The sequence below is a fragment of the Scyliorhinus torazame genome, chromosome 9 (assembly GCF_047496885.1).
Source record: "Scyliorhinus torazame isolate Kashiwa2021f chromosome 9, sScyTor2.1, whole genome shotgun sequence".
Taxonomy (NCBI): Eukaryota; Metazoa; Chordata; class Chondrichthyes; order Carcharhiniformes; family Scyliorhinidae; genus Scyliorhinus; species Scyliorhinus torazame.
In genome coordinates, this window is record NC_092715.1 from 52,576,964 (window position 1) to 52,603,009 (window position 26,046).

A 26,046-nucleotide genomic window follows, 5' to 3' on the forward strand; every position below is an offset into this window, starting at 1 on the left:
TTCCCCTCCAAGTCACTCACCACCCCGACTTGGAAAAGTATCGTTGTTCCTTCGCTATTGCTGGGGCAACATCCTGGAATCCCCTCCCTAACAGCATAGTGGGTGTACTTACACTTCAAGGACTGCAGCAGTTCAAGAGGCAACTTACCACCACCTGAAGGGCAACTAGAGGTGGGCAATAAATGCTGGCCTAATCAGCTACGCCCACATCCCGTAAATTAATTTTTAAAAAAGGGACAGGATGAAAATGCACGTCAAAAATTGCTTCAGTTATTAATGCAGTACCGTCCTTTAGTCAGCTCTGTTGCTGAGTCTTGACTCTGTTGTCACACAAAGACTGCTTTGATTAATTGACATGAAGATCTTGTACTTCACACAGTGTAATCTCCCTTGCTATTATTTAATTCCGTGCACTGCATCTAATCTTTGTGTCTCTACGAGGAAATAAGTGCCCGGGGGACTTGGAAACGACATATCCTGATCTGTAACCTTACAACTTTTAATTATTTTCTGTGGATGGTTTTCTAAACACTCAGTTAAATAAAAGCCATTGCGATATGGAGTACATGTTTTTGCCCAGTAATTGGTTCTACCAGTTTCAACAGCACATACCTGATTATATTGGCCTAGAATTGTGATGCTCCCAGTTTTGGGCTCGGGGAAGGCTAGCCCCCTTGCCCGAGGCACACTGGCCTCCGATTTTATTTCCATCGTGCTGGGGAGCTGCACGCCATAATGAAGTTCCTCGGTGAAAATGGTAATGAATATCAGGGCGCTGTGAGGAGAGCAACCGTCTCTGCTTAGGTATAGAGTGGGGTGGTGTAGAGTGGACCTGTGCTTCCTACCTGGCATTTTGGAGGTTTAAGAGGCGGTTTATGGCTCAACAAGCAGACATCATTAGGTCACTAGGTCTTGAATAATGTTCTGCAGCTAATTAACTTTGTTCAAATGAACACTTGTGGCAAATAAAAATGTGGCGCGATTTAAGGAAAACATTTCCAAGTATCATTTTAGGCACGAATGGCGGAGTGTTTCTGATCGGCCGCGTTGGTGAGATTGCGGCCTGTATTTAACAGCACTTGGTGCTGGAAATGAGCCCCATGAGCTTCTCGCCATTATTCGCGAGACTTGAGCCTCAGCGTCCAGCCACTAACAAGGGGGAGCGGCTTTTAAACATGCCCTCACCGCTCACTTCCGGTCAACCCACAAGCATGGCAGAGCGCAGACCTGCTCCTTGCTTTAGGGATGCCGACATGGACAGGCTTCTCGACGCTGTGAATAAGAGACGGAACATCCTGTTCCCCCGAGGGGATCGGAGGGCCAGTAGCAGGGTCACTAATACCATCTGGGAGGCAGTGGCAGTAGCTGTCAGTGCAGCCAGGAGGACCACGCCAATGTGAGAAGAAGACTGGCATCCACCAAACTACAAGGGTAAGTTAAGTTACCACCTCTCTCCTGGCATAACTGTATTGACCCGCTTAAAAAAGGACCGCGGAATGAAGATGGGGAGACATTGAAATACAAACAGGAATCTCGGGTGGACCGTCATTTTCACCGTTTGGACTCTACCAGCTAGAGACAACGGGAGCGCATTCCATCTCCGGAAATCATCTTTCATCTGATCCACCAACCGGGCCAAGTTCAATTTATGTAGCCGGTCCCAATCCCGCGCCACTTGGATATCTAGGTACCTGAAACTGTCCCCTACCAGTCTAAACGGCAGTTCCCCCGTCACCTCTCCTGACCCCTCGCCTGGACCACAAACATCTCGCTCTTCCCCATATTAAGCTTATACCCTGAAAACCGGCCTAATTCCCCAAAAATTCCCATGATTTCTTCCATCCCCTCAATTGGATCTGAAACCTACAGAAGCAGGTCGTCCGCATACAGCGAGATTCTGTGCTCCACCGCCCCCCGCCCCCCTGCCGCACCTCCCCCTCCCCCCCCCCACCCCCCCACCCCCCGCGGACCAGCCCCTGCCAGCCCCTTGAGGCCCTCAGAGCAATTGCTAGCGGTTCTATAGCCAGTGCAAACAGCAGTGGGGAGAGGGGGCATCCTTGTCTCGTCCCCCAGTGCAGTCTAAAATAATCCGAAATCATCCTGTTCGTCCGTACACTTGCCACAGGAGACTGGTACAGCAACCTGACCCAGTCAACAAAGCCCCTCCCAAATCCGAACTGTCCCAAACCTCCCATAAATAATTCAACTCAACCCGGTCAAAAGCTTTTTCCGCATCCATCGCGACCACTACCTCCACCTCCCTACTTCCCGGGGGCAGCATGATCATGTTTAACAGCCTTCTTACATTGGCCACCAGCTGCCTGCCCTTAACGAACCACATCTGATCCTCCACAATGACGTTCGGTACACAATCCTCCTGCCCTTAACGAACCCCGTCTGATCCTCCATAATGACGTTCGGTACACAATCCTCAATCCTGGAGGACAACATTTTGGCTAACAGATTGGCGTCTACGTTCAACAGGGAAATCGGCCATAAGACCCACATAGCTCCGGGTTCTTGTTCCGTTTCAGGATAAGCGAAATCGTGGTCTGTGACATCGTCTGGGGCAGAACCCCTCTTTCCCTTGCCTCATTAAACACCTTCATCAGCACCGATCCCAATATCCCGGAGAACTTTTTATAGAACACCACTGGGTACCAGTCCGGTCCCGGGGCCTTACTCGACTGCATGGCCTTCAAGCCCTCCACTATCTCTTCCAACCCTATCAGGGCCCCCAGTCCTTCGACCAGCTCCCCGTCCACCTTGTGGAAAGTCAGCCCCTCCAGGAAGTGCCTCATCCCCTCCGGCCCCGCAGGGGGTTCCGACTTGCACAACCTGCTGTAGAAATCCCTGAACGCCTTGCTCACCCCTGCCGAGTCCCCAACTAAGTTCCCATCCCCGTCAATAACTTTCTCTATTTCTCTAGCTGCCTCCCTCTTTCTGAGCTGCTGTGCAAGCATCCTGCTGGCCCTCTCACATGCTCGTAGATCGCCCCCCTCGCCTTTCTGAGCTGTTCCACTGCCCTCCCTGTGGTTAACAAGCCGAACTCCGCCTGTAGCCTTAAAAGCCCTATCTCTGGAATCTCGGCGTACCTCCTGTCGACTTGTAGAATCTCTTTTACCAGTCGGTCCGTCTCTGCCCTGTCCGTGCTGTCCCTGTGAGCCCGGATCGAGATCAGCTCTCCTCTCACCACTGCCTTCAGCGCTTCCCAGACCACCGCTGCTGAGACCGCCCCCGTTTCATTTACCTGCAGGTAATTTTGTATGCATTTCCTCAGCCTCTCGCACACCGCTTCGTCCGCCAATAGCCCGACATCTAACCTCCATTGCGGGCGCTGATTGCTGTCTTTACTAACCTGCAGGTCAACCCAGTGTGGAGCATGGTCCGAGATCGTGATCGCCGAGTACCCAGTGTCCTGCCAGCAAGACCCTACCCAAAACAAAGAAATCAATCCGAGAGTATACCTTATGCACATGGGAGTAGAAGGAGAACTCCTTCACCCTCGGCTGACTAAATCTCCATGGATCCACACCCCCCATCTGCTCCATGAACCCTTTCAGTTCCTTCGCCATTACTGGAACCCTGTCCGTTTTCGAGCATGACCGATCCAGACCAGGATCAATAACTGTATTAAAGTCCCCTCCCATGATTAGCTTGTGCGAGTCCAGGTCCGGTATCTTCCCCAACATCCTCTCTCTAAATTCCACATCATCCCAATTTGACATATATACATTAACCAGCACTACCTTCATCCCCTCCAGTTTACCACTAACCATAATATATCGACCCCCCACATCCAAAACTATTCTACCCACCTCAAATATCACCGTCTTATTAATCAAGATTGCAACCCCTCTAGTCTTTATATCCAGCCCCGAGTGGAAGACCTCACTGACCCAGCCTTTCTTCTATCTAACCTGGTCCACTACTCAGAAGATGCATCTCCTGCAGCATTACCACGTCCGCCTTCAGTCCCCTCAGGTGCGCGAACACACATGCCCTCATAACCGGCCCATTCAACCCTCGAACATTCCAGGTGATCAGCCTAGTTGGGGGGCAAAGTGCCCCCCGCCTCCGCCGATCAGCCAACCCCTTTCTTGGGGCCCGCCTCCAGCCCATGTGCCGCGCCTCCTCCGGCCCGCCCCCGACAACCCCCGCCACCGACCTCCTCTCTGTCCCTCAACCGAAGTCCCTCCCTCGTCAGCAGAACAACTACCCCCAGCAACACCACTCTGAAACCTGCCCCATACAATAAACTAAACATATGCACCCCCCCACAGCTAGCTGGGTGGCCCCCGCCCCCGACGCCAAAACGTCTCCCACCTATTGTTCCCTCACTCCCCTTTCCCCCCCCCCCCCCCCCCGCTCATACAAACAAATTCCCTCGTCTAACAATCCTCACACAATCACCCAGCTGAAAAAAAAACGAAACCCAAACAAGCACGTCTCCATCCCACAAAAGTGCACATCAAAGAAAAAGACATTGCCAACATCCACCAAAAAGAAAATCCGAAAACGGAAAAAACTTCCCCCCGCCCCCCCTTCTTAAACAGAACTCAAAAACAGAAGAGAAAATATATAAAAAAGAGACCCAATATAAGCCAACAAATTGCATCAAAGTTCGAGAGTTTGCAGCCCCCCACCAATCCTTTTTCGTCATAAAAGCGCATCTTCGGGCGACTCAAAATAATGATGCTGGTCCTCATATGTGACCCAGAGACAAGCCGGATACAGCAGTCCAAACTTCACCTGTTGCTTGAAGAAGATTGACTTCACTTGGTTGAAGCCTGCCCTTTTCCTCGCCACCTCCACACTCGGGTCTTGGTACTCCCGCAGGATACTGTTGCCCCACTTTCAGCTCCGCGTTCGCTTGGCCCACTGAAGAATAAATCCCTTGTGCAGGAACCTGTGGAATCTCACCACCATTGCTCACGGAGTGTCCCCCGTTCGCGAGCGCTCTGAGAGCCCTGTCCCCCCTCCAAGGGTCGGGAGAATGTCCCCTCCCCCAGCAGCTTCTCAAACATACCCGCTACGTATCCCCCAGCATCAGCTCCCTCAGACCCCTCCGGGAGCCCGACAATTCTTAAGTTCTGCAAAAGGGACCTGTTCTCTGGGTCGTCCACCTTCTCCAGAAGCCTTTTCTGCTGGCCCCGCAGCATCCCCACCTCCAGCTCCACCGCTGTTTGATGCTCCTCCTGTTCAGCCAGCGCCATCTCAACCTTCTGGATCGCCCGATCCTGGGCGTCCAATCTGTGCTCCAGCCGATCAATCGACTCTTTAACCGTGTCCAGGCAGTCCCGTTTCTGCTTGACAAAGCCGTCCTGGATGACCTGCATCAGCTGCTCCGTTGATCGCTGGGCCGACACATCAGGGGTCCGGTCCTCGGCCATGTTGTCTCCAGCTGCAGTTGCAGCACAGCTCTTGCCTATCTTTTTGTTTCTGCCTTTTCGTGCACTTCTGGTTCTTTTCTCCATACACCGATACGTGGAAACGGTGCCCAATTGCCTCAGCCTTCGAATTTACAGTTTTAAACCGGAAAAAAGTCCGGGGGAAAGGTGCAAAAGTCCGACCAGAGCGGGAACCACCAAATGTGCGACTTACTCCTTCATAGCTGCCACCGGAAGTCCGCTCCAGCTCAAAGTTGATTATTCTCATGGCCTCACAAATGCACTTGTCGGCTGTAGCTTGTGATATGCTACACAAGCTCCCTGTCAAGCCCTGAAATGAACCAGTTACATAGAAGTTCAGCGCTGTGGTGACCTTCACGGCCACCGGAACGGGTGTCCTCCACGTGGTGCCAAGTCTGCAAGGACATGGCACAGGTGCTGCACGGTCTCTTTGTTGAGACGGAGTCTCCTGTGGCACATGCTGTCTGTTATCTCCTCAAACAATCAAGGTGTCTGTACATCGTGGGCAGTCACATACATCCCACTCTGGGTTTCTCCACGGCCTGATGGTCTTCAGGGTGTGTGGTGGCCCCCTGCACATGGGATGCCACCTCCAGCCTGTGTCAACGCTGCTGCATTCTCTGGCATTTGGCCACCTAGGCTGCCACCAGCACCGTGAGGGCATCCTCTGTGGGACTGACACCACGATCCATTTTTGTATCTGTGAGGAATTGGAGAAGGAGAGAGACTGACAATCGGTTATGGCTTCTACCGCACGACTGTCAAATCCCCCAAGCCTCCCCCACCCTTGCGGGTCCCACCTTCTTTGAATGCCATCCAGCATGCCAGTTGAATGCCATCCAGCATGTGCTGGAGAACCTCGCTCTGCATCCCCCCCCCCCCCCTCCTCCACCCCGCCACATCAGGAGCACCTAGACCCTAGAACTCTGTCGGGAACATTAGGGAGGTGTGCTCAGATGCCCTCCCCTGATCCACGAGGATATTCCCAATGCTGAACCCCAGTACTTGAGTGTTTGATTATTGGCTGCTTCCTCTATGGTGCTGACGCTTCGGGAGGTCAGGCAAACTGTTCAGGCTTCATAGTTTGAGTGAAATATGATGCAATAATCATCATCTGAGACATGGCATATGTACCCACGAGAAGCCACTTGAGAATATTCTGTTTGTTAAACAGTCAGCAGTAACAATTCACATATCACACTAACCATTAAACAACAAGGAATTGTCACTGTTCCATATTGGTATCAGTACAAAAAAACCCAAACACACGGTATCACCCCACGCAGGAAACGGAGGAGAAGCCTGAGAATGTGTTATCATGTCCAGAATTTTGTTGTAGAAATGATCTGTCATTAATGGGTTTTTAAAAATATAAATCTAGAGTACCTAATTCTTTTTTTTCCAATTAAGAGGCAATTTAGCGTGGCCAATCCACCGTGAGACGCACGCAGACACTGGGAGAATATGCAAACTCCACACTAACAGCCGGGGTCCTGATCGAACTCGGGTCCTCGCCGCCATGAGGCAGCGGTGCTAACCACTGTGCCGCCCCACGTCCATCAATGTGTTACATGTTCCATGTATCAGTGCCATTTTCCATCCAGGAGCCGCAGCTGAGCAAGGCCCAATCTCACCAGAACCAAACACTGGCATCCACATAGTCCACTGGTGCTCAATGTACAGTTGAACATCCTTGATTTCCAGTGTATTTACCGTGCGGTGACATGCCGACATGCAGCATTCACCACACCAGCAACAAAAGCATCAGCAATCAGCAAAAGCATTTCTTCAACGTCATCATCAGGTGGCTCACCAGGTCCCGCAGCATCTTCTTGCTTTAAATCAGATTGCCTCCTGGACTCATTCGTCCCCCTGAGTTGGGTGTTCCAGAACGTAAGTATCTTCGAAATTTGCAGCCACCAGCTGGAGCAATCAGCAAACACAACCTGCAGCTCTGAAGTGCTCACATAACTAACAAGGCCAATTCCTTATTAGCAATAGCTTTCAGCTGTGAAGCTAGAGGCTGCTCACAGTCGAAAGGAGTTTAAGTGACATCAGCATATATCCAACAACAGGGCTCTGTCATCAAGTATTTGGTAGGACAAACCGGCAGCAGCTGCAGCTGCCCCTATTATGGGTCCCCACAATATTTAAAGATGACTTGAATACCTTACCGGATGAAAAAAACATCAACCCCCCCCCCCCAAGCTTGGGGGGCGACCCCCGACCTGAAATGCTACAGCCCTCTGTCCAAGCCCAACCCCCCCCCTCCCCGAACACTGGCTGCCCTTGAACTGCATGCCGGAAACTGAATTCGTTGACTCACCTCCTCCGTTCCCCTCAACTGCTATTGCACCAGCTTCACGTTTTTAAAAAGGAGTACTAAATGACATCTGCGTTATTTCTTGTAGAGGAGCCAACTAATTCTCGAGAGGCCTTTATATTCGACTTCAATATTTGACTCAATGGGCCAAATGGCCTCCTTCTGCATTGTAAATTCTATGATTTCTTCTATGAATCTCGCTAAAGAGATGGAAATTAATGCAAATTAGGGTTAATGATATGCTCGTCATTTGGGCGAGATCCGTAACTCGCCAACAGTGGGCCGGTTAGATAGCAAACTGATTCCAAATCTTTTGATTTTCACCTTTCTTGCTGTTTAAAAGGTACACCTAGATCCACGGTGGATGCAACGCAGTGGCTAAATCATGCCCATGGTGCTTTTTCTCAAATGCGTCTAAAGCAAATGCAGTTCAGCATTGATGACAATTTGCATCTAAAATCACACAAAAGCCATTTGTTTTATATGCCCCCTCCCACAGTTTTTGATCCGACTCTGACTCCTCCAACCTTTCAGCTTGAGCTGCCAGATGCCAATTCTCTGTGCTCTTCAGTTGGTCAGAGCTGCACATACTAATTCAGTACTCCCCTTAGAAATACTGATCACCACCAACCATCCCCTTGACTGTCCAAACACAATCAGGGCTGGACTTTTGTTGGATGAATGCAGAGTTCCGTTCTTCTGAGGCACAGAAAGGAGAGGGGGATTGGGGAAAACCTGTGGAAGACAAACAGGTGGAATAAAGTGACAAAGGGCGAGCCTCCCAAGGGAATACATTGGCCCATGAGATCCCATTATAGGTTTGCTTTTGATCAGACCCTCCGAGGTAGGCCAACAATGAAAATTGAGAGCCAGTCACATCACTTTCCTGGATTCTTCCTGTGCTCTAATAGTGTCCAGTTATAACAGAGTGAGCTGGAGGTAGAAGCATGGGAATTTTAAAATATTGCTTGTGACCATTAATTCCTTGGTAGGGTCGCATGTTGGTTAGGTTTTTGGACTGTAATTCAGAGTCCTGGACCAATGAAAAAAGAAAGATATGCAATTGCAGCTGATAAGACGTAGGAGCAGAATTAGGCCATTTGGCCCATCAAGTCTGCCTGCCATTCAATGAGATCATGACAGATGTAATATAATCCACAAATCCACTCTCCAGCCTTATTACCCGTAACCCTTTCTGCGGTAAAGAATTTCACAGATTCGCTACCCCCTGAGAGGAGAAATTCCTCCTCATTTTTGTCTTAAATGGGTGACCCCTTACTCTGAGATTATGCCCTCTGGTCCTAGACTGTCCCACAAGAGGAAACAATCTCTCAGCATCTACCCTGTCAAGCCCCCCCTGAGAATTCTATATGTCTCAATAAGGTCCCCTCTCATTCTTCTAAACTCCAATGAGGACAGCCCAAACTGCTCAACCTCTCCTCATAAGAAAATCCCTCTGTACCTGTGATCAACCTAGTGAATCTTCTCTGGACTGCATCCAATGCCAGCATATCTTGCCTCGATAAGGGGACTAAAACTATTCACAGCATTTCAGGTGTGAATACTTTTGAAGTGTAGTTACTGGTGTAATCTCAAAAATGCAACCTCCAATTTGCACTTGGCCAATTTCCAGAACCAGCAATGTGATAATGATCAGGTGTTTGGGATGATGTTTGGGGAATAAACTTTGGCACAACTCCCCGGACAATCTTGGAAACAGCGCCAGGGCGTTTTTAAAAAATATGGAACCGAGCAGGCGGAAGGGGCCTCAGTTTAACATCTCATCCAAAAGACAGCACCTCCGAAAGTGCAGAGCTCCCTCAATACTAGGCAGGAGTGTCAGCTTTTGACTTTGTGCTCAAGCTCTGGAGTGGGACTTGAACCCAGAACCTAGCGACTCAGTGGTGGGTGACCCACCAACTGAGCCACTGCTGCCAACACAACTTCCAAGTGCCCACCGAGGGGTGGTTGGTGATATGAGTTCAAATCCTAACCATGTCAGCTGGGGTGAGTGCAGTGGTCATCACTAAGGAGAAGGTTTTGGGGAAACTGAAGGTGGATATATCACATGGACCGAATGGACTACACACCAGGGTTCTAAAATAGATAGCTGAGGAGATTGTGGAGGCATTGATGATGATCTTTCAGGAATCACTCCAGGCAGGAAGGGTCCCAGAGGTCTGGAAGGTGGCTAAAGTAACACCACTGTTTAAGAAGGGAGGGAGGCCGAAGACTTGAAATTATAGGCCGGTTAGCCTGACTTCGGGATTGGTAAAATTTTAGAGTCCGTTATTAAAGATGAGATCGCAGAGTACTTGAGTGCATGATAAAATAGGACTGAGTCAGCACGGCTTCGCCAAGGGGAGGTGATGTCCAAAACATCTGTTAGTTCTTTGAGGAAGTAACAAGGAAGTTAGACAAAGGAGAACCAGTGGACGTGATTTATTTAGATTTCCAGAAGGTCTTTACCAAGGTGCCGCATAGGAAATTGTTAAATATGTTAAAAGCCCATGGTGTTGAGGGTAAGATCCTGGCATGGATAGAGGATTGACTGACTGGCAGAAGGCAGAGAGTGGGGGTAAAGAGGTCGTTTTCAGGATGGCAGCCGGTAACTAGTGGTGTGCCTCAGGGGTCTGTGCTGGAACCACAACTTTTCACAATTTACATTAATGATCTGGAAGAAGGAACTGAAGGCACTGTTGCTATGTTTGCAGATGATACAAAGATCTGTAAAGGGACAGGTAGTATTGAGGCAGTAAGGGGGCTGCAGAAGGATTTGGACAGGCTAGGAGAGTGGGCAATGACGTGGCAGATGAAATACAATGTGGAAAAGTGTGAGGTTATGCACTTTGGAAGGAGGAATTTAGGCATAGACGATTTTCTAAATGGGGAAATGCTTAGGAAATCAGAAGCACAAAATCAGAAGGGAGTCCTTGTTCACGATTCTCTTAAATTTAACGTGCAGGTTCAGTCGGCATTTCGGAAGGCAGATGCAATGTTAGCATTCATGTCGAGAGGGCTAGAATACAAGACCAGGGATGTACTTCTGAGGCTGTATATGGCTCTGGTCAGACCCCATTTGGAGAATTGTGAGCAGTTGTGGGCCCCGTATCTGAGGAAAGATGTGCTGGCCTTAGAAAGGGTCCAGAGGAGGTTCACAAGAATGATCCCTGGAACGAAGAGCTTGTGGTATGAGGAACGGTTGAGGACTCTGGGTCTGTACTTGTTGGAGTTTAGAAGGATGAGGGCGCATCTGATTGAAATGTGCAGAATACTGAGAGGCCTGGATAGAGTGGACGTGGAGAAGATATTTCCACTTATAGGAAAAACTAGAACCAGAGGACACCATCTCAGACTAAAGGGACGATCCTTTAAAACAGAGATGAGGAGGAGTTTCTTCTGCCAGAGGGTGGTGAATCTGTGGAACTCTTTGCCACAGAAGGCTGTGGAGGCCAAATCACTGAGTGTCTTTAAGACAGAGATAGATAGGTTCTTGATTATTAAGGGGATCAGGGGTTATGTGGAGAAGGCAGGAGAATGGGGATGAGAAAAATATCAGCTGTGATTGAATGGCAGAGCAGACTCGATGGGCCGAGTGGCCTAATTCTGCTTCTATGTTTTATGGTCTTATGGAATTTAGATTTAGCTCATAAATCTGGAATTTAAAAAATGCTGCTACTCAATAATGATGACCATGAAACCAACAGGTTGTCGTTAAAAACCATCTGGTTCACTGTATCTTTTCAGGAGAGGAACTCTGTTCATACCCAATCTGGGCTGCTTGTGACTCCAGACGCAATGTGGCTGGCTCTTAACTGCCCCATTAAATAGTCTAAATACGTCACTCAGTCATATGGCGATGAGCCATACAGTAATGAATAAATGAAAAAATTTCACCCAAGGTATTTCTGATGCTTGTTTATTTTTTGTACAATATTAATTCAATGTGCAGCAAATGATACAGAATAAAATAAAGCTAACTGCATTAAAATAACCACTTACCCATTTTACAATTGTCACCAGAAGTATTCATATGGCAATGACACATGACATCACTCATGGAAATGGGTTAAATTCTTAAAATAAATCTAGCTCCATTCTCAAATCTAGAATTTGGTCATATCTGCGCTGCAGCAACTTATCAAAGCTCCTTTGACCACCGTCCAAACTCGTGAGCTCTGCCACCTAGAAGGGCAGCTGATGGATAGGAACCATCACCTGCAAGTTACTCTCCAAGCCACACACCACCCTAACTTGGAACTACATCGCCGTTCCCTCTTTCCTGCCAGGTTGAGTGTGTACCGACACCAGATACTGGTTCACAACCACTTGCTCAAGGGCAGTTAGGGATATGCAACAGTGTTGGGCCTTGCTTGCCAGGCTTACAGCCCATAATAGAACAAAATATTAATGCTGCGTTATCAGGCTGTGGGGAAACTTTTGACCATGAGCAGTAAATATGCATCTTTCATTTCAGGCAAATCCGTGACACAATCAACTGGATAGTCAGTGAACAGATGCTGGTGTGTTATATCAATATTTTTCGAGATGCCTTCTGGCCAAATGGTAAATTGGCGCCCCCTACACTTGCCAGAACAGAGCAGCAGCGGTTGGAGACCAAGCACAAAGCTCAGCAGAAACTTCTCGATAACATTCCAGGTATGACTGTGATGCATTGCGTTAATTCGTGCGTATTGATTTTGAATTTCTCACTAAAATCAATTGTTCCAGCTGGCTGGCCAAGGTTGTCATCCAAGGTGCAGTGTAATATTTGTCTTGACTACCGTGGAAGAGAAATTCCATTGTAATCAGATTTATTCTGCCATAGGGGCTGGTTTTAAGCACAGTGGGCTAAACAGCTGTCTTGTAATGCAGAACAATGCCAGCAGCGCGGGTTCAATTCCCGTACCGGCCTCCCCGAACAGGCGCCGGGATGTGGTGACTAGGGGCTTTTCACAGTAACTTCATTGAAGTCTACTTGTGACAATAAGCGATTATTATTATAAAGTATACTAATATTATTATTATCCTTTACCGCTCATTGAAATGGACAATTGTTGCAATGTCATTTAATACACTTAGGGATGATATTTTTCCTTCTCAATAAGAAACCTTTCTTATGCTCCTGCTGACCATTGCCAGATTTCTGAACCATCAAGGACTCTGTTCCCTCGATGTTAGTGACATTTAGTTTGCTTTGCGGATGTTACCATGTAATAAAGTACACTTGGTGATTGAGTGCAATATTCATTTGGTAACTTATGCACAAAACAGTGACAGTTTTAAAATTGCCGCAGGTGGACTGCTACAGTACATTCCAGCAGTTTGTCAGCACGGCATTGTTCTGGTTGTCATGTTTCTATTGACCGTTGATTAAAATATTCTGCCTGTGGTGTCAGACTTTAATGATTTTGTTTCTTAAAGAGGAAGTGCGCTGCATGTGTTCTGCCTTTTTAGAAACTGTTCTCTAATTTAATCTGCTGGTGAAATGATTATTGTGCTATTGGCCGCTTCCTTTGGGAATGCACCTGGGCCTTCTTGACATCTCCCAGAAATGTGTCACTGTAGGAATCTGGGTCTTGGTTTCTGCCCTGACCATGGCAGGGATGCAGTTGGCACTGCATAATTGGCTCTCTGTCTTGGTGCTTCCACCGACTGAATCCCTCCAGATGAGGAAGTGAACGTTATGGTCTTGGCGTTAGTGTTGAACCCTGTGTCCCTGTGAGATACCGACAGCTGGATCTCAGGGTCGGCAGATACGCATTGTGTGTGAATTGGGAGCATTGTCACACATGGCTAAGAAGGTTTTTTGGCAGACAAAGTACATCTATTATTCCTGTCTTTTCCTGGTAGTACCTTGAAGACTTCGATCCGATCTGCCGTTAACCTTCTAAATTCTAAAGAAAACAGGGCTAATTTGTTTAATCTCTCCTCATAACTTAACCCCTGAAGTCCAGTTATCATTCTTGTGAACCAATGTTGCACTCCTTTCAGGCCAAAATATCCTTCCTGAGGTGTGGTGCCCAGATCTGCTCATAGTACTCCCAAGCGAGGTCTAACCGGGGTTTTGTAAAGCTGCAGCATAAATTCTGCATCCTTATACTCCAGTCCTCTAGATATAAAGTAGTAGGATAAACTAATCCTATTGACATACTTACTGGACCATGTCAGTGGGTTCCTGCCCACCCAATGTAGCATGTGGCACATTGACATGGTATTTCGGGAAAGTCTGCTTTGGGAAGTCTTCTTGATTCATATTTGATTTTATGTTAATGATTGTCTCTAGCTATTATGAATCATGATTATTTGTTTTGTCATCACAATTCTGCACCTGCTACCATGCTGATTTTTCAATAAACCAATTATCTATCTACGACATTTATATTTTCTTAAGGCATTGTGGCATAAACCGTTTGCCATGAGCAAAGTGATTTTAGTTACCAACTAGTATTCTTTTCCAGATGCACTGCAGAACCTCGTTGGACAGCAAAATGCGCGACATGGGGTCATTAAAGTTTTCAACGCACTACAGGAATCCAGTGCCAATAAGCATCTCCTCTATGTGAGTATGGTAGGAATTACATTTCCGAGGAGGAGCTCTGCCAATGAGACTTTGTGGCCATCAGCTCCTTGGGAAAAGGGGTGCATGAATGTCAGCTAATGTGGCACCTGGTTTAACCCTATATTACTGCTGTATGCCCCACTCTTCTCCCCAGCCACCCACCATCCCCACCACCTCATATTAGACAACAGTGAGCCATCCAGATGAAATCAGTTGCTCTTCATTTGAGGGAGAGTTTTGAACTCCAATCTCCCAAGTGACCTTGCTTTTCTCCCATCAGCTTTCTCACATCCTCACATACCCCAGCTTTGAAAAGTAATTTAAATAGCCAGACATCATAAAATAAAAGTGACTAGTTCCAACGTGAATGGGTTTGGGGCAGTATTTTTGTAACTGGGTTGGCAATACTTTGAACTGTATAAATACTAAATCTGATTAGTTTGCGTGGGGTGGAGAGAGGAGGCAAAATATTGTGTTCTGAGAGATAGTTGCCACTCAGTCCTCCTCCTTGGAAGTGTACCACCATTGTGGGAAAACCTTGCAAGTTCCTCAAAAATAGCAAAATCATAACATTTCATCCCTAAGAACTCTGATATCATATGTAATTTGACTTATCCAGCAACTGCATAAATCTGGTGATGGCTGTTGTGAAATCTAACATGGTATCCCATCCCCCTGGCTTGGAGCAAAGTACATCATTATACAAGACACTAGTTAGACTTCAGCTGGAGTATTGCGTACCGTTTTGGGAACCACATTTTAGAAAGAATGCAAATGCACTGGAGAGAGTGCAGAAGAGGTTTATACAAATGGTTCCAGGGGTGGGAAACTTTGGTTGAGGGTAGATTGGAGAGGTTGGGGCTTTTCTTCTTGGAGAGAAGAAGGCTAAGAGTCGATGAATAGAGATGTTCAAATTCATGATAGGGGCTATAGAGAGTAGATAAAGCTGTTCCCACTCGTAAAACGATTAGGAGCGAGAGGGCACAGATTTAAAGTGATTTGTAAATGAAGCAAACGCGATGTGAGAATTGTTTTTTTCCAATAGCGAGTGGTTGGGTCTGGAATGCACTGCCTGGCAGTGTGGTGGGGGCAGGTTCAATTAAGGCATTCGAGAGGATGTTATATGATTGTTTGAATAGAAACAATGTGCAGGGGTACAGGGAAAAGGCAGAGGAACGGCACTAAGTCATGATGCTCGTTTGGAGAGTCAGTGTAGACACGATGGGCCGAATGGCCCCCTTTTGCACTGTAACAATTCTGGAATCAGTCACAATTAGAATGCAATTAGTAGGGTCCAGGTTTTAAATGATACCTGATCAGAAGTGATGGGCAAGGAGCAATTGTTCCTGGTTTTAAAAATCAGGTTAAACATGCTGCCTCTTTTCCACCTGTTGTGACATTGAGCTTCCAGTTCAGCTCTTCTGTACTAATTCCATCGTGCCATATTGCACCTTCCGTGACTTGTGCTAACCTTACAGAAATTGCCGGTGAGATAATAAAAATTGTTAGTTTGAATGGATTGAAGCAGCTGAACATTGACCAGGAGGATATAGACATAACATGCTCACTTACTAAGGATATGGACCCTGAGGAATGCTACAGCAACATAGAAATTGGAGATCATTTTTGCCACTTAAAACCAACTCTATTTTCCACTGATAATTTGCCAAGGTTCCAGTTCTTTCCAATAGAGTCTGTTAATCTGGCAATCTACTCAAGTTAACTTTTCGATAATTGTAAAATGGAAACATAACCACTCCATCATTACTAAATTATGCTCTGTCACATTCAAATTGTAGTTGAATTGAAAAGAAGAATGTTGATTAGGATCATGATTCATGGGCTATTTGTACTAATGGCTGGAGCTCTGGGGTGTTTTTTGTTAAACAGACAGAAATTCGAGTGATTAATAAGATATACCATGAGTCATTGGCTTAATTAAGGAATAAAACAAAAGTTACCTTCCTATTTCTGACTTGGGCATTGCTCAATATTTAAATATAAAGTGTATCCTGGAAGCTGTAAAGATGTGGAAATATGTGACTGTCGGTTAAAGGAAAAATAGTTTTGAATGATATTTTAAATGGTATAAAATGAAATGAAATGAAAATCGCTTATTGTCACAAGTAGGCTTCAAATTAAGTTACTGTGAAAAGCCCCTAGTCACCACATTCCGGCGCCTGTTCGGGGAGGCTGGTACGGGAAATATAAATGTGGCAGAGAGATGTGATAAACAAGGTCACTCAAGGCTGTGTCATTTGTGGATACTGTACCGACCATGTCGGGTCCTCTGCATATTTAACGTTTTTGTTCATCAGTGTCAGCTGTGAAATGTGATAAATGTTGAAAGGTTAACGGTTACCGTAAAACTTAGTCTCAGTTAGCAGTGTGAGCCATTCCAGCAGCTGTAACAACTGTTTGGGTTTTACACAGCATCTCTGTGTTGATTACAGGTTAGTGGAAAGCCTTTCAACCCAGCTTGTTTCAGCCACCTGGGGACATCCTGAAGTTGCTCCTCTCCTTTCTCCTCCATTTCAGCATTCAGTTGTTTCTGAAGCAGATCATAGAATGGTGACAGCACACATTGAGGCCATTTGGCCTGTCACGTCCATGCCGGTTTTCTGCGATAGCAACTCCACTAGTATTGAAGATATAAATTAGGAGCAGGGGTAGGCCACTTGGCGCTTTGAGCTTGCTCCGCCATTCAATGAGATCATGGCCGAACTGATTGTACAGCTCTTTTGCTGTTTCCCCATTCTCTTATAAAGATTCCACAAGTGGCCAACCTCTGCTCCCCCCACCCATCCCAACTGCAAGACTCTAGGAACAAACCCAGGCTTATGCTCTTATCTTGCTGCCAATAGACGTGTAGGAAATGGTGGGCACACTCTGGGCTGCCCAATCTTGATCCCCATCTGCCTACGGCCGGCTGCTGCTTCCGAAGCAAACAAGCAATCGACTGGAGACATTGAAAATGCCTGACTCGGATTCCCATAAACTTCTCCTTCAGGAATTCAAAATGAACCCTCCGTACCTCTAATTCTAATTCTTTGTGTACCTGTGTCTTCACCACATCATTGGCAGTCTTGCCTTCAGGTGACTAGGCATTCTCTCCTTTAAGCTCTTCTGCTTCTCCACCTCCCTCTCCTCATTAAGAACCTCTTTAACTGTACTTTAGGTTATCCTCCCATCTCCTTGATGACTGTTGTTAGTTTTGTCTGATTCTTCTGTGAGTGGCACGGTGACAACAGTGGTTTGCAGTGCTGCTTCCTAGCGCCAGGGACCCAGGTTCGATTCCGACCTTGGGTGACTGTCTGTGTGGAGTTTGCATTTTCTCCCCATGTCTGCGTGGGTTTCCTCCGGGAGCTCCGGTTTCCTCCTACAGTCCAAAGGTGTACAGGTTAGTTGAATTGGCCATGCTAATGTTACCCCCCAGAGACCTAGGTGGGGTTACAGGGATTGGGCTAGGTAGGGTGCTCTATCGGAGCTAGGGCCGGTGCAGACTCGATGGATCGAATAGCCTCTTTCTGTTGGAGGGACTCTATGAAACACCTTGGAGAGGTTTTCTATGTTATGCTATTTAAGTTTACTTTCAGAATTCAGCCCATGTTGTTCCAGTAAGACACCGAGGCTTGAACTAGCACATCCTCATCCTCTTTTTCTGCCCCTCCTTTTCCCAGGAAAGTCCAGCAGCTTCATTTAAACATACCACCAGGTCAATAAGGAAACTCGTGCAGGTTTCTAGACTACCAAACTGTTTGTCGATAATACATAGCCATACATCAGTTACGTTTCTCCTTCAGACCTAATTGATAATTCCTTGACTGGAATTTTACAGCCCTGTCATGGCAGGTGCGAGCCCGGAAAATGTGGCAAGCAGTTCAAAAGTCCATTGACTTCATTGGGGTTGCAAAATCCTGCTGGCGGAAGGCGTTGTAAAATTCCATCGCTTGTGTGTGCAGGAGAACTGTTTCCACTCCAAAAACTCACAAAATGGCCCCGAATCAGTTCAGTTCGAGTTAACAACTAGTAACAGTTGATTTTTGTTAACAAATGTAGTGCGCAAGACCTGTCGCCAAATCATTGAAGTTCTTAAAAATGTGACTTAATTAATAAAGTTCAGGACAGAATGTCATTGAGAGAATATGGAGACTCATTTCCACTTTATAAAACTCTTTAGTTGTTACTTTAGCCAAGTCTCGGATCGTGTTTTCGGGATCCTTAAAGGGGAGGGGGAGCAGCCCCAAGTCGTGGTCCACATAGGCACCAACGACATAGGTAGGAAAAGGGATGGGGATGTAAGGCAGGTATTCAGGGAGCTAGGGTGGCATCTTAAGAGCTAGAACAAACAGAGTTCATACCTCTGGGTTGTTAACCGTGCCACGTGCTAGCGAGACGAGGAATAGGGAGAGAGAGCAGTTGAACACATAGCTACAGGGATGGTGCAGGAGGGAGGGATTCAGATATCTGGATAATTGGGGCTCATTCTGGGGCAGGTGGGACCTCTACAAACAGGATGGTCTACACCTGAACCAGAGGGGTACCAATATCCTGGGGGGAAATTTGCTAATGCTCTTCGGGAGGGTTTAAACTAATTCAGCAGGGGTCTGGGAACCTGAATTGTAGCTCCAGTATACAGGAGGTTGAGAGTAGTGAGGTCATGAGTAAGGTTTCAAGGTCGCAGGAGTGTGCAGGCAGGAAGGTGGTTTGAAGTGTCTACTTCAATGCCAGGAGCATCTGGAATAAGGTGGGTGAACTTGTAGCATGGGTTGGTACCTGGGACTTTGATGTTGTGGCCATTTCGGAGACATGGATAGAGCAGGGACAGGAATGGTTGTTGTAGGTGCCGGTGTTTAGATATTTCAGTAAGCTCAGGGAAGGTGGTAAAAGAGGGGGAGGTGTGGCATTGTTAGTCAAGGATGGTATTACGGTGGCAGAAAGGACGTTTGATGAGGACTCGTCTACTGAGGTTAGAAACAGGAAAGGAGAGGTCACCCTGTTGGGAGTTTTCTATAGGCCTCCGAAAAGTTCCAGAGATGTAGAGGAAAGGATTGCAAAGATGATTCTGGATAGGAGCAAAAGTAACAGGGTAGTTGTTATGGGGGACTTTAACTTTCCAAATATTGACTGGAAACGCTATAGTTCGAGTACTTTAGATGGGTCAGTTTTTGTCCAATGTGTGCAGGAGGATTTCCTGACACAGTATGTAGATAGGCCAACAAGAGGTGAGGCCACATTGGATTTGGTACTGGGTAATGAACCAGGCCAGGTGTTAGATTTGGAGGTAGGTGAGCACTTTGGTGATAGTGACCACAATTTGGTTACGTTTACTTTCGTTTTGGAAAGGGATAGGTATATTCCGCAGGGCAAGAGTTATAGCTGGGGGAAAGGCAATTATGATGCGATTAGACAAGACTTAGGATGCATAGGATGGGGCAGGAAACTGCAGGGATGGGCACAATTGAAATGTGGAGCTTGTTCAAGGAACAGCTACTGCGTGTCCCTGATAAGTATGTACCTGTCAGGCAGGGAGGAAGTGGTCCAGCGAGGGAACCATGGTTTACTAAAGCAGTTGAATCACTTGTCAAGAGGAAGAAGGAGGCTTATGTAAAGATGAGACGTGAAGGTTCAATTAAGGGGCTTGAGAGTTACAAGTTAGCCAGGAAGGACCTAAAGAGAGAGCTAAGAAGAGCCAGGAGGGGACATGAGAAGTCTTTGGCAGGTAGGATCAAGGAAAACCCTAAAACGTTCTACAGGTATGTCAGGGATAAAAGAATGACTAGGGTAAGAGTAGGACCAGTCAAGTACAGTAGTGGGAAGTTGTGCGTGGAGTCTGAGGAGATGGGAGAAGCACTAAATTAATATTTTCCGTCAGTATTCACACAGGAAAAAGCCAATGTTGTCGAGGAGAATACTGAGAAACAGGCTAGTAGACTAGACGGGATTGAGATTCATAAGGAGGAGGTGTTAGCAATTCTGGAAAGTGTGAAAATAGATAAGCCCCCTGGGCAGGATGGGATTTATCCTAGGATTCTCTGGGAAGCTAGGGAGGAGATTGCAGAGCCTTTGGCTTTGATCTTTATGTCGTCATTGTCTACAGGAATAGTGCCAGAAGACTGGAGGATAGCAAACGTTGTCCCCTTGTTCAAGAAGGGGAGTAGAGACAACTCCGGTAACTATAGACCAGTGAGCCTTACTTCTGTTGTGGGCAAAGTCTTGGAAAGGATTATAAGAGAGGATTTATAATCATCTATGAAAGGAATAATTTGATTAGGGCTAGTCAACACGGTTTTGTGAAGGGTAGGTCGTGCCTCACAAACCTTATTGAGTTCTTTGAGAAGGTGACCAAACAGGTGAATGAGGGTAAAGCAGTTGATGTGATGTATATGGATTTCAGTAAAGCGTTTGATAAAGTTCCCCACGGTAGGCTATTGCAGAAAATACGGAGACACGGGATTGAGGGTGATTTAGCGGTTTGGATCAGAAATTGGCTAGCTGTAAGAAGACAGAGGGTGGTGGTTGATGGGAAATGTTCAGCCTGGAATCCAGTTACTAGTGGTGTACCACAAGGATCAGTTTTGGGGTCACTGCTTTTTGTCATTTTTATGAATGACCTGGAGGAGGGCGTAGAAGGATGGGTGAGTAAATTTGCAGATGACACTAAAGTCGGTGGAGTTGTGGACAGTGCAGAAGGCTGTTACAGGTTACAGAGGGACATAGATAAGCTGCAGAGCTGGGCTGAGAGGTGGCAAATGGAGTTTAATGCAGAAAAGTGTGAGGAGATTCATTTTGGAAGGAGTAACAGGAAGACAGAGTACTGGGCTAATGGTAAGATTCTTGGTGGTGTGGATGAGCAGAGAGATCTCGGTGTCCCTGTACATAGATCCCTGAAAGCTGCCATCCAGGTCGATAGGGTTGTTAAGGAGGTGTACGGTGTGTTAGCTTTTATTGGTGGAGGGATCGGGTTTCGGAGCCATAAGGTCATGTTGCAGCTGTACAAAACTCTGGTGAGGCCGCATTTGGAGTATTGCGTGCAGTTCTGGTCACCGCATTATAGGAAGGATGTGGAAGCATTGGAAAGGGTGCAGAGGAGATTTACCAGCATGTTGCCTGGTATGGAGGGACGATCTTATGAGGAAAGACTGAGGGACTTGAGGCTGTTTTCATTAGAGAGAAGAAGGTTAAGAGGTGACTTAATAGAGGCATACAAGATGATCAGAAGATTAGATAGGGTGGACAATGGGAGCCTTTTTCCTCGGATAGTGATAGCTAGCACGAGGGGACATAGCTTTAAATTGAGGGGAGATAGATATAAGACAGATGTCAGAGGTAGGTTCTTTACTCAGAGTAGTAAAGGCATGGAATGCCCTGCCTGCAACAGTTGTGGACTCGCCAACATTAAGGGCATTTAAAGGGTCATTGGATAAACATATGGATGATAATGGAAGAGTGTAGATGGGCTTTAGATTGGTTTCACAGGTCGGCGCAACATCGAGGGCCGAAGGGCCTGTACTGCGCTGTAATGTTCTATATTCTAAGTGCTGAGATTGTATTTCTAGATCCTTTATCATTAAATTGTGGTGTATCTTTTGGAAATCAGGCCATTGTGGGAATCTATTTATTAATTTTGTTGCACAATTAATATTCTCAAGTTTTTGAGTTTTACAGAACAGATGAATTTTTAAATTAATTTTTGGGATTTTGGCATTGCAAGACCATCCTGTTGCACTCGAGAAGGTGGGAAGCTGTTGCCTTGAACACAACTGACTGGTTTGTTAATCCATTTCAGAGCGGCAGTTAAAAATCTATCAAGGCATTATAATCGCAGATGACCTTTGAGGGATGTGATATTATGGAAAATGTTCAGAATACAATGGGTTAATGTCATATCATAATTAACCACTAGATGGAGCTAGATGCAGAGCTATATAAAGCACTGACTCAGATTTCTGGGAGAAGGCTGGAGAGGAGCAGTGAGAGAATGTCAAAGTCAATATTTTCCCACTTCTGTGGTAGAAAAATTCAACACATTCGTTAAGACAGAATAACAAGCTTTATTTTCGAAAACAACTGCTTGCAGTAATGGCTGAAACTTGAAGTAAGAGAGCAGTCAACAAAACTGCTCAGTCTTTCACAAGTTCCGTGCTTTTCGCGGAGAATTAGATCAATATTTATACGTTATCTTTATCAAGATTATGTGACAACAGTATGGTCAGGAGTTTGATCGGAAATACAAACGGAAGCAAAGACCAGACCATGTTTGGTCATATCACTCATACCATTATTTAGTCCTCAGAGGGAACATTGAAAGGTCAGAATAGACTTGTTTCTTCCTGAACTTAAGTTAATTTTATCAGGAGTTGCCGAGGTCCGGTGTTTTGGACTGGCTCGACCTTCACTGATCTTTTCAGACTTCAAGTTATGCAGAGTTGGCCTACGGCCCCTACTAGTCTGAAAATGGTTAGGGCAGCATTCTTTACCTGGGCCTGGGGAGCTGGAATGAGTAGTTTCAGTCTTTCTTGTATAGTATCAAACCTTTTGACTAGTCTTCCCATTGACCAGTTTTCCCATCATGCCATTACTTAATTCGTACCATATCACAAGAATGTAGAGTACAGTTATAGATAGACTGTAGAGACTAGTGTTAGTAGATTGTAGATCACTAGATTATTGTTTACTATATGAGTAAGTGCTCAAGCTTTAATAAGTAGTGTAAATAAATGTTAGGTTCATTAATGAACTTAGCTTCTGTGGTCTTTGTGAACACTATAACATCCAGCCTGTTAAGAGAATCACAAAGAACACCACAAGGGGGAGAACTGACTGGTGGTGATTTAACCCGAGAATCACCACCACTCCGGTGAGGTGCAAAGTTGAAAAGGAGGGGCCTTCATGAATGACCTCAGCTGTTACAGGAATTGAACTCGTGCTGTTGGTCTCGCTCTGCATCCCAAACCAGCTGATACAAGCAACACTATGAATAAATTCACATAGTAATCCTGAATTTGAATTGTAATGGGCCCTGTGTAATTTATGTTGGTGGAGAAAGGGGCAATCAGGCAATCAGACTATCTGTGTGCCATAGCATCTCTGTCCAAAATATGTCCTGATTCAAAATGCAACAGCCAGAATTATGCAGGTGATTGGTTCTAGGGCATTTGGAAACCTTGATGATTGACATACATTCTATCAGCTACTGGTGGATTTATCTTTGGCAAATGGAAATTGAGTTATGTCCAGAACTGCAAATTACTTTGGATAAACTTGCCTGATCATAGCCAGCACCTCATGAACATATCTGCAACATACAAGCTGTCTTAGGCACACTGACCTTTGATAGACAGTTTGCAGTGAACATCTGGCCGATGCTGTAACTTTGTCTACTGACAGAACTGGACTAAACGACCTCCTTCTGGACCAAAATTGCTTCAGAGTTCCAGCACCTCCATATTTGTGGATAAAGCACCTGCTTGGGATGCTTTGGAAAACATTAATGTCTGTGCCACACTGGCAGATCCAGCAGAACTTTCTGCACAAGAAATGTGGAAAAACTCAGCAGGTCTGAGACAAAGAAAATTGATAAGGGAAGGGCTGTGGATGTAGTTTACATGGACTTTAGTAAGGCGTTTGACAAGGTGCCACATGGCAGACTGGTACAAAAACTAAAATCACATGGGATTTGGGCTGGCTAGATGGATACAGAACTGACTTGGTTATGGAAGACCGAGAGTAGCGGTGGAAGAGTGTTCTTCCGACTGGAGATCTGTAGTTAGTTGTGTTCTGCAGGGATCAATGCTGGGACCTTTATTGTTTATGTATATGTACATTCTCTGCAGGAAAATGTGGGTGCTCTGATTAATGAGTGCGGATGACATGAAGATGGGCGGAGTTGCTGATAGTGCCGAGGATTGTCAGAGGATACAGCAGGATATTAATAGGATGGAGACTTGGGCACAGAAATGGCAGATGGAGTTTATTCTGGAAAAATGGGAGGTGTTGCATTTTGGAGGATCAAATCTAGGTATGAATAACACTGTAAATGGCAGAATTCTTAGGAACATTAACATACTGAGGGATCCACAGTACCCTAAAAGTGGCAACACAGGTTGTCAAGGTGATTGAGAAGGCATATGGCATGCTCGCCTTCATTAGCCGGGCATTGAGTACAGGAGTTGGGAAATCATGTTGCAGCTGTATAAAACCTAGGTTAGGCCGCATTTGGAGTATTGCGTGCAGTTCTGATCACCACATTATCAGAAGGGCGTAGAAGCTTTGGAAAGTGAAAAGAATGTTCGCCAGGATGTTGCCTGGTCACGAGGTGTTGGCTATGAGGAGAGTTTGAACAAACTCGGATTGTTTTCACTGGAAAGACGGAGGCAAAGGGGAGACCTGATAGAGGTCTACAATATTATGAGACAACGAATGAATGGACATCGCGCGACAATCACCAGGCAGGAATGTTCCCATCCAGTCGGGGAACACTTCAGCAGTCAAGGGCATTCAGCCTCTGATCTCCGGGTAAGCGTTCTCCAAGGCGGCCTTCAGGACGCGCGACAACGCAGAATCGCCGAGCAGAAGCTTATAGCCAAGTTCCGCACACATGAGTGCGGCCTCAACCTAGACCTGGGATTCATGTCGCATTACATTCGTCCCCCACCATCTGGCCTGCAAAATCCTACCAACTGTCCTGCCTTGATACAATTCACACCTCTTTAACCTGGGGTTACCCCATCTCTGGATCTGTAAAGATTTAATCACCTGCTAATGCTCGCATTCCAAGCATTGTCTGGCATCTTTGAATTTGTCCATATATATGTTTCTGGAACATACCTCTTCATTCACCTGAGGAAGGAGCAGCGCTTCGAAAGCTAGTGTTTGAAACAAACCTGTTGGACTTTAACCTGGTGTTGTAAGACTTCTTACTGTGCTCAGCCCAGTCCAACGCCGGCATCTCCACATCAATATTATGAAAGGCATAGATAGGGTGGATAGTCAGAGACTTTTTCCAAGGGTTGATGTGTCAATTATAAGGGGGGTCAGGTTCAAGGTGATATGGGGAAAGTTTTAGGGAGATCTGTGGAGTAAGTTTTTAACAGAGTGGTGGGTGCCTGGAACACGCTGCCAGAGGATGTGATGGAATCAGGCACATTAACAACATTTACGAGGCATCTGGATGAATAGGGAGGAAATAGAGGGAAACGGACCGAGTAAGGGCAGAAGGTTTTTTTTTAGTTAGGACATCATGATCAGCACAGGCTTGGAGGGCCGAAGGGACTGTTCCTGTGCTGTACTTTTCTTTGTTCTTTGTCTGTCAGCACCTATGGAGAGGGACAGAGTTAGGGTTTCCAGTCCAATATGAGATATGCCGATTTCCAGCATCCACGGTATTTTACTTACATTTATTTATTTGTTCATGTGACGTGGGCGTCGCTGGCTGTGCCAGCATTTATTGTCTATCCCTAATTGCCCTTGAGAGGGCAGTTAAGAGTCAACCATATTGCTGTGGGTATGGAGTCACATGTAGGCCAGACCAGGTAAGGACGGCAGATTTCCTTCCCTGAAGGGCATGAGTGAACCAGATGTGGTTTTATGACAATCAACAATGGTTTCATGGACATCATTAGACTATTAATTCCAGATTTGTATTGAATTCAAATTTCACCATCTGCAGTGGCGGGACTTGAACCTGGGTCCCCAGAGCATTACTCTGGGTCTCTGGTTTACTAGTCCAGTGACAGTTTCTTTCTGCA

The 26,046-nt window shown here is 46.2% G+C and overlaps 1 protein-coding gene across 5 annotated transcripts in view; it reads left to right on the top strand.

Moving 5' to 3' along the window:
• snx25 (sorting nexin 25) overlaps positions 1-26,046 on the top strand; it is a 369,244-nt gene that overhangs the window by 341,188 nt on the left and 2,010 nt on the right. For all 5 annotated transcript variants that reach the window (XM_072515885.1, XM_072515884.1, XM_072515886.1 and 2 more), the window contains 2 exons: positions 12,212-12,393; positions 14,196-14,296. In XM_072515885.1, the coding sequence (XP_072371986.1) occupies positions 12,212-12,393; positions 14,196-14,296 (283 nt within the window). The remainder of the gene's footprint in view (positions 1-12,211; positions 12,394-14,195; positions 14,297-26,046) is intronic.